Source organism: Oncorhynchus gorbuscha, unplaced genomic scaffold (assembly GCF_021184085.1).
Source record: "Oncorhynchus gorbuscha isolate QuinsamMale2020 ecotype Even-year unplaced genomic scaffold, OgorEven_v1.0 Un_scaffold_1736, whole genome shotgun sequence".
NCBI classification, from domain to species: Eukaryota; Metazoa; Chordata; class Actinopteri; order Salmoniformes; family Salmonidae; genus Oncorhynchus; species Oncorhynchus gorbuscha.
Genome location: NW_025746428.1, coordinates 7,501 through 15,000, shown reverse-complemented (window position 1 = coordinate 15,000; position 7,500 = coordinate 7,501). Strand labels below are relative to the sequence as shown.

At 49.8% G+C, this 7,500-nt stretch overlaps 1 protein-coding gene across 1 annotated transcript in view; it reads right to left on the bottom strand.

Moving 5' to 3' along the window:
- Positions 1-7,500, bottom strand: part of LOC124023953 (receptor-type tyrosine-protein phosphatase delta-like) — a gene marked incomplete at its 5' end in the record, with an annotated part of 88,432 nt that overhangs the window by 80,016 nt on the left and 916 nt on the right. Inside the window, 4 exons of the mRNA XM_046338118.1 lie at positions 1,533-1,730; positions 3,452-3,561; positions 3,859-4,128; positions 4,484-4,495. Of these exons, the coding sequence (XP_046194074.1) occupies positions 1,533-1,730; positions 3,452-3,561; positions 3,859-4,128; positions 4,484-4,495 (590 nt within the window). The remainder of the gene's footprint in view (positions 1-1,532; positions 1,731-3,451; positions 3,562-3,858; positions 4,129-4,483; positions 4,496-7,500) is intronic.

The following is a 7,500-nucleotide window of genomic DNA, read 5'->3' as shown; positions in this document are numbered from 1 at the left end:
TGGGGGTTAGAGAGAGGACTGATCTACTAACCTCTACTAACCTGTCATGGGGGTTAGAGAGAGGACTGATCTACTAACCTGTCATGTGGGTCAAGGAGAGGACTGATCTACTAACCTCTACTAACCTGTCATGTGGGTTAAGGAGAGGACTGATCTACTAACCTCTACTAACCTGTCATGGGGGTTAGAGAGAGGACTGATCTACTAACCTGTCATGGGGGTTAGAGAGAGGACTGATCTACTAACCTCTACTAACCTGTCATGGGGGTTAGAGAGAGGACTGATCTACTAACCTGTCATGGGGGTTAGGGAGAGGACTGATCTACTAACCTGTCATGGGGGTTAGAGAGAGGACTGATCTACTAACCTCTACTAACCTGTCATGGGGGTTAAGGAGAGGACTGATCTACTAACCTCTACTAACCTGTCATGGGGGTTAGAGAGAGGACTGATCTACTAACCTGTCATGTGGGTTAAGGAGAGGACTGATCTACTAACCTCTACTAACCTGTCATGTGGGTTAAGGAGAGGACTGATCTACTAACCTCTACTAACCTGTCATGGGGGTTAGAGAGAGGACTGATCTACTAACCTGTCATGGGGGTTAGAGAGAGGACTGATCTACTAACCTGTCATGGGGGTTAGGGAGAGGACTGATCTACTAACCTGTCATGGGGGTTAGAGAGAGGACTGATCTACTAACCTCTACTAACCTGTCATGGGGGTTAGAGAGAGGACTGATCTACTAACCTGTCATGGGGGTTAAGGAGAGGACTGATCTACTAACCTCTACTAACCTGTCATGGGGGTTAGAGAGAGGACTGATCTACTAACCTGTCATGGGGGTTAGAGAGAGGACTGATCTACTAACCTCTACTAACCTGTCATGGGGGTTAGAGAGAGGACTGATCTACTAACCTGTCATGGGGGTTAGAGAGAGGACTGATCTACTAACCTGTCATGGGGGTTAGAGAGAGGACTGATCTACTAACCTGTCATGGGGGTTAGAGAGAGGACTGATCTACTAACCTCTACTAACCTGTCATGGGGGTTAGAGAGAGGACTGATCTACTAACCTGTCATGTGGGTTAAGGAGAGGACTGATCTACTAACCTCTACTAACCTGTCATGTGGGTTAAGGAGAGGACTGATCTACTAACCTCTACTAACCTGTCATGTGGGTTAAGGAGAGGACTGATCTACTAACCTCTACTAACCTGTCATGGGGGTTAAGGAGAGGACTGATCTACTAACCTGTCATGGGGGTTAGAGAGAGGATTGTTCTACTGCTGTTATGACAGATCAACGTCCTCTAACCTGTTGTAGTGACACGACAGCCTGTTCGGCTGCTGTTATGACAGATCAACGTCCTCTAACCTGTTGTAGTGACACGACAGCCTGTTCGGCTGCTGTTATGACAGATCAACATCCTCTAACCTCTTGTAGTGACACGACAGCCTGTTCGGCTGCTGTTATGACAGCTGATTAATGATAAATGAGCGATTGAATTGATTGATCAGCATCTTCAATACCTGACGTGGTGGCGACGACGGAGCCTGTTCTGCTGTTCTGGCCTCTACGGAGTCGCTGGCTGGACCTCTACCGATGGTGTTGACCGCCGCCACCCGGAAGTCATAGTGAGAGTACGGGCTGAGACCACCTACACTGTAGCGTGTAGTCGTTATACTGTCTATCTCCTTATAGATGTCTTCTGAACCTTTAGGACGGTGCTGGAGAGAGACAGGGAGGGGAGGGAGGGAGGGGAGGGAGGGGAGGGAGAGAGGGAGAGGAGGGAGGGGCAGAGAGAAAGAGAGAGAGCGAGGGAGGGGCAGAGAGAAAGAGAGAGAGCGAGGGGAGGGAGGGAGGGAGAGAGAGAGTGAGGGGAGGGAGGGAGGGGAGGGAGGGGAGAGGAGGGAGGGGCAGAGAGAGAGAGATAGAGAGGGAGGGAGGGAGGGAGGGAGGGAGGGAGGGAGAGAGAGAGTGAGGGGAGGGAGGGAGGGAGAGAGAGAGGGAGGGAGGGGGAGGGAGGGAGGGAGAGGAGGGAGGGGCAGAGAGAGAAAGAGAGAGGGAGGGAGGGAGGGAGGGAGGGGAGGGAGGGAGAGGAGGGAGGGGCAGAGAGAGAAAGAGAGAGGGGAGGGAGAGAGTGTTGTACAGTAGTAAGGTGTGTCTATAGAAGGTGGTGTACAGTAGTAAGGTGTGTCTATAGAAGGTGTGTCTATAGAAGGTGTTGTACAGTAGTAAGGCGTGTCTATAGAAGGTGTGTCTATAGAAGGTGTGTCTATAGAAGGTGTGTCTATAGAAGGTGTGTCTATAGAAGGTGTTGTACAGTAGTAAGGTGTGTCTATAGAAGGTGTGTCTATAGAAGGTGTTGTACAGTAGTAAGGTGTGTCTATAGAAGGTGTGTCTATAGAAGGTGTGTCTATAGAAGGTGTGTCTATAGAAGGTGTTGTACAGTAGTAAGGTGTGTCTATAGAAGGTGTGTCTATAGAAGGTGTGTCTATAGAAGGTGTGTCTATAGAAGGTGTGCCTATAGAAGGTGTGTCTATAGAAGGTACTGTACAGTAGTAAGGTGTGTCTATAGAAGGTGGTGTACAGTAGTAAGGTGTGTCTATAGAAGGTGTGTCTATAGAAGGTGTTGTACAGTAGTAAGGCGTGTCTATAGAAGGTGTGTCTATAGAAGGTGTGTCTATAGAAGGTGTGTCTATAGAAGGTGTGTCTATAGAAGGTGTTGTACAGTAGTAAGGTGTGTCTATAGAAGGTGTGTCTATAGAAGGTGTGTCTATAGAAGGTGTGTCTATAGAAGGTGTTGTACAGTAGTAAGGTGTGTCTATAGAAGGTGTGTCTATAGAAGGTGTGTCTATAGAAGGTGTCTCTATAGAAGGTGTTGTACAGTAGTAAGGTGTGTCTATAGAAGGTGTGTCTATAGAAGGTGTGTCTATAGAAGGTGTTGTACAGTAGTAAGGTGTGTCTATAGAAGGTGTGTCTATAGAAGGTGTGTCTATAGAAGGTGTGTCTATAGAAGGTGTTGTACAGTAGTAAGGTGTGTCTATAGAAGGTGTGTCTATAGAAGGTGTGTCTATAGAAGGTGTGTCTATAGAAGGTGTTGTACAGTAGTAAGGTGTGTCTATAGAAGGTGTGTCTATAGAAGGTGTGTCTATAGAAGGTGTGTCTATAGAAGGTGTGTCTATAGAAGGTGTTGTACAGTAGTAAGGTGTGTCTATAGAAGGTGTGTCTATAGAAGGTGTGTCTATAGAAGGTGTGTCTATAGAAGGTGTTGTACAGTAGTAAGGTGTGTCTATAGAAGGTGTGTCTATAGAAGGTGTGTCTATAGAAGGTGTGTCTATAGAAGGTGTTGTACAGTAGTAAGGTGTGTCTATAGAAGGTGTGTCTATAGAAGGTGTGTCTATAGAAGGTGTTGTACAGTAGTAAGGTGTGTCTATAGAACACCAACCTGTATGATGTAGTAGGACACAGGTTCAGGGTTACCGGAGTCCCAGGTCAGTGTGATGCTGGTGGCAGTTCTCTCTGTTACCACTGGGTTACCTGGGGTCTTGGGCAGGGCTGGAGAGAGAGAGAGAGAGATAGAGATAGAGGGACAGAGAGAGAGAAAGGGGGAGGGAGAGAGAGGAAGATAGAAATTAGAAAGAGAGAGAGGGAGGAGCGAGAGAGATAGAGGGAGAGAGAGAAAAGAGGTGCGAGGTGGGAGAGAGAGAGGGGAGACGATTTAAAGATTTAAAGTACTTTTTAAAATCACATGCAGAATTCCTACTGATGATACTACACGCCTCCCTTAATTCCACACACACCGTTGTCTAATTCTGTCTCTTCTATGTGAACCGTTTCTAGACAGACACTGACCTTTCACCGTGATCTGTGCCATGGCCTCTATCACCCCCAGAGTGGACATGGCCACACAGGTGTAGTTGTTAGACTGACGTATGTCTCCCAGCTCCAAGACGTTCCGTCCGATGGGCATGTCGTCCTCCGGGGTGAGGTCCTCTGTGCCTAACATCCACTTGACATAAGGCATCGGGGATCCCACAGCCACGCAGGTGATGTTGATACCTCCTCCTGGGGTTATCTCACTGTCTGCTGGAGGGACGGAGAACCTGGGGGGAACCCTGCGCACTGGAGGGGCGGAGTCACATGTCGGACATTTAGCAGACGCTTTGAAAATAATCTAAAGTCACTTGTAGTGACGAGAGAGAGGAGGAGTCACATATTTATTTATTTATTTTACATACGGGTTGACCCCCCATGGGGAATCAAACCCCGCCGTGCTCAAACACAAGGTGAAGACAGTAACTCAAACATGCTACATGCTACATGCTATGTTGGTGTACAGTCTGCTGACAGGAACATGTCCACATGAACAGGAAGCAGGGAAGGGAACTGTGGTGAATCATCCTGACTGAACAACAACATCAAGGTAACACACACAGAGAGAGAAGGACAAGTAACGAGAAGCTAGATGTTTACCCACCTTCTCTGAGCTCTGAGGAGGAACAGCAGAGAGCAGGAGGAAGAGCAGAACGGAAAAACAACATGGACAGAGAGAGGGAGAGAGAGAGAGAGAGAGAGAGGGGAGAGAGAGACGAGAGAGAGAGAGAGAGAGAGAGAGAGAGAGAGAGAGAGAGAGAGAGAGAGAGAGAGAGAGAGAGAGAGAGAGAGAGAGAGAGAGAGAGAGAGAGAGAGAGAGAGAGAGAGAGAGAGAGAGAGAGAGAGAGAGAGAGAGAGAGAGAGAGAGAGAGAGAGGGAGAGAGAGAGAGAGAGAGAGAGAGAGAGAGAGAGAGAGAGAGAGAGAGAGAGAGAGAGAGAGAGAGAGAGAGAGAGAGAGAGAGAAAACAGGTCAGAAAGACACAGAGAGAGAGAAAACAGAGAGGCAGTGTGTTGGATAACGGTCTAGATGAGAAGAGCCTCCTCTGGCCTCCATAGACCTTCTGTCACACACACACACACACACACACACACACACACACACACACACACACACACACACACACACACACACACACACACACACACACACACACACACACACACACACACACACACACACACACACACACACACACACACACACACACACACACACACACTCTCTAAGAAAGCTTAAATGGAAATAAAAATGTGTGTGTTGTGTGCGTGTGTGTGTGTGTCTGTGTGTGTGTGTGTGTGTGTGTGTGTGTGTGTGTGTGTGTGTGTGTGTGTGTGTGTGTGTGTGTGTGTGTGTGTGTGTGTGTGTGTGTGTGTGTGTGTGTGTGTGTGTGTGTGTGTGTGTGTGTGTATAGTCCAGGCAGCAGAGAGCTTAAGGAAATAAACTGTCTAACAGAAACCACACCGACAGCCAACCACCAACCAGACAGACTCCGCATCCCCAGTAGCACCCTATGCCCTATATAGTGCACTACATTTGACCAGAGCCCTGCTAGTAGTGCACTATATAGGAAATAGGCTACCATTTGGGACGCAAACGGGCGCCTAAGAGGTTTGGCTTTTAGTTTTGAGCTTCCATCTTAAAGTTGAAAGGTTAAGCTACAAGGACACAGTGTTAGAGGCAGAGTGGGTGGTTCCAGTCCTGGATGCTGATTGGCTGACAGCCGTGGTATATCAGACCGTATACCACGGGTTTGACAAACATTTATTTCATACTGTTCTAATTATATTAGTAACCCGTTTATAATAGCTGTGTGCATTTACCTGACAAACAGTCCTACCTGGCCCAACCCTGACAGGCTGTTTCAGAAGGTGTGTAGTCCTACCTGGCCCAACCCTGACAGGCTGTTTTAGAAGGTGTGTAGTCCTACCTGGCCCAACCCTGACAGGCTGTTTTAGAAGGTGTGTAGTCCTACCTGGCCCAACCCTGACAGGCTGTTTTAGAAGGTGTGTAGTCCTACCTGGCCCAACCCTGACAGGCTGTTTTAGAAGGTGTGTAGTCCTACCTGGCCCAACCCTGACAGGCTGTTTCAGAAGGTGTGTAGTCCTACCTGGCCCAACCCTGACAGGCTGTTTTAGAAGGTGTGTAGTCCTACCTGGCCCAACCCTGACAGGCTGTTTCAGAAGGTGTGTAGTCCCACCTGGCCCAACCCCTGACAGGCTGTTTCAGAAGGTGTGTAGTCCTGCCTGGCCCAACCCTGACAGGCTGTTTCAGAAGGTGTGTATCCCATCCTGACAGGCTGTTTCAGAAGGTGTGTAGTCCTGCCTGGCCCAACCCTGACAGGCTGTTTCAGAAGGTGCGTAGTCCTGCCTGGCCCAACCCTGAAAGGCTGTTTCAGTGTAACTGCTGAGCTAAAGCCGAGAGGGGACTCAGCTGAGCTAAAGCCGAGAGGGGACTCAGCGGAGCTAAAGCCGAGAGGGGACTCAGCGGAGCTAAAGCCGAGAGGGGACTCAGCGGAGCTAAAGCCGAGAGGGGACTCAGCGGAGCTAAAGCCGAGAGGGGACTCAGCGGAGCTAAAGCCGAGAGGGGACTCAGCGGAGCTAAAGCCGAGAGGGGACTCAGCGGAGCTAAAGCCGAGGGGACTCAGCGGAGCTAAAGCGGAGGGGACTCAGCGGAGCTAAAGCCGAGAGGGGACTCAGCGGAGCTAAAGCCGAGAGGGGACTCAGCGGAGCTAAAGCCGAGAGGGGACTCAGCGGAGCTAAAGCCGAGAGGGGACTCAGCGGAGCTAAAGCCGAGAGGGGACTCAGCGGAGCTAAAGCCGAGAGGGGACTCAGCGGAGCTAAAGCCGAGAGGGGACTCAGCGGAGCTAAAGCCGAGAGGGGACTCAGCGGAGCTAAAGCCGAGAGGGGACTCAGCGGAGCTAAAGCCGAGAGGGGACTCAGCGGAGCTAAAGCCGAGAGGGGACTCAGCGGAGCTAAAGCCGAGAGGGGACTCAGCGGAGCTAAAGCCGAGAGGGGACTCAGCGGAGCTAAAGCCGAGAGGGGACTCAGCGGAGCTAAAGCCGAGAGGGGACTCAGCGGAGCTAAAGCCGAGAGGGGACTCAGCGGAGCTAAAGCCGAGAGGGACTCAGCGGAGCTAAAGCCGAGAGGGGACTCAGCGGAGCTAAAGCCGAGAGGGGACTCAGCGGAGCTAAAGTCTTCAGAGAGGGGACTCACGTGAGCTTAGTTCCAGAATTACATCATCTGACCTGAGGAGACTCTGGGACTATCTCTGTATCTAGATGAGTTGCCAGGTTTGGTGTTTATCCTGTAGCTCTGACATATAGGTTAGAGGGGACTGGATATCTCTGTAGCTAGATGAGTTGCCAGGTTGGGTGTTTATCCTGTACCTCTGAGCTATAGGTTAGCAGGGGGGGATATCTCTGTAGCTAGATGAGTTGCCAGGTTGGGTGTTTATGCTGAGCTCTGACATATAGGTTAGCAGGGGACTGGATATCTCTGTCTTAGATCTCAGGCCTAATCACGTGAGTTTAGTTCTCAGAATTACATCATCTGACCTGTAGGTTGACTCTGTGTGTGGATATCTCTGTATCTAGATGAGTTGCCAGGTTGGGTGTTTATCCT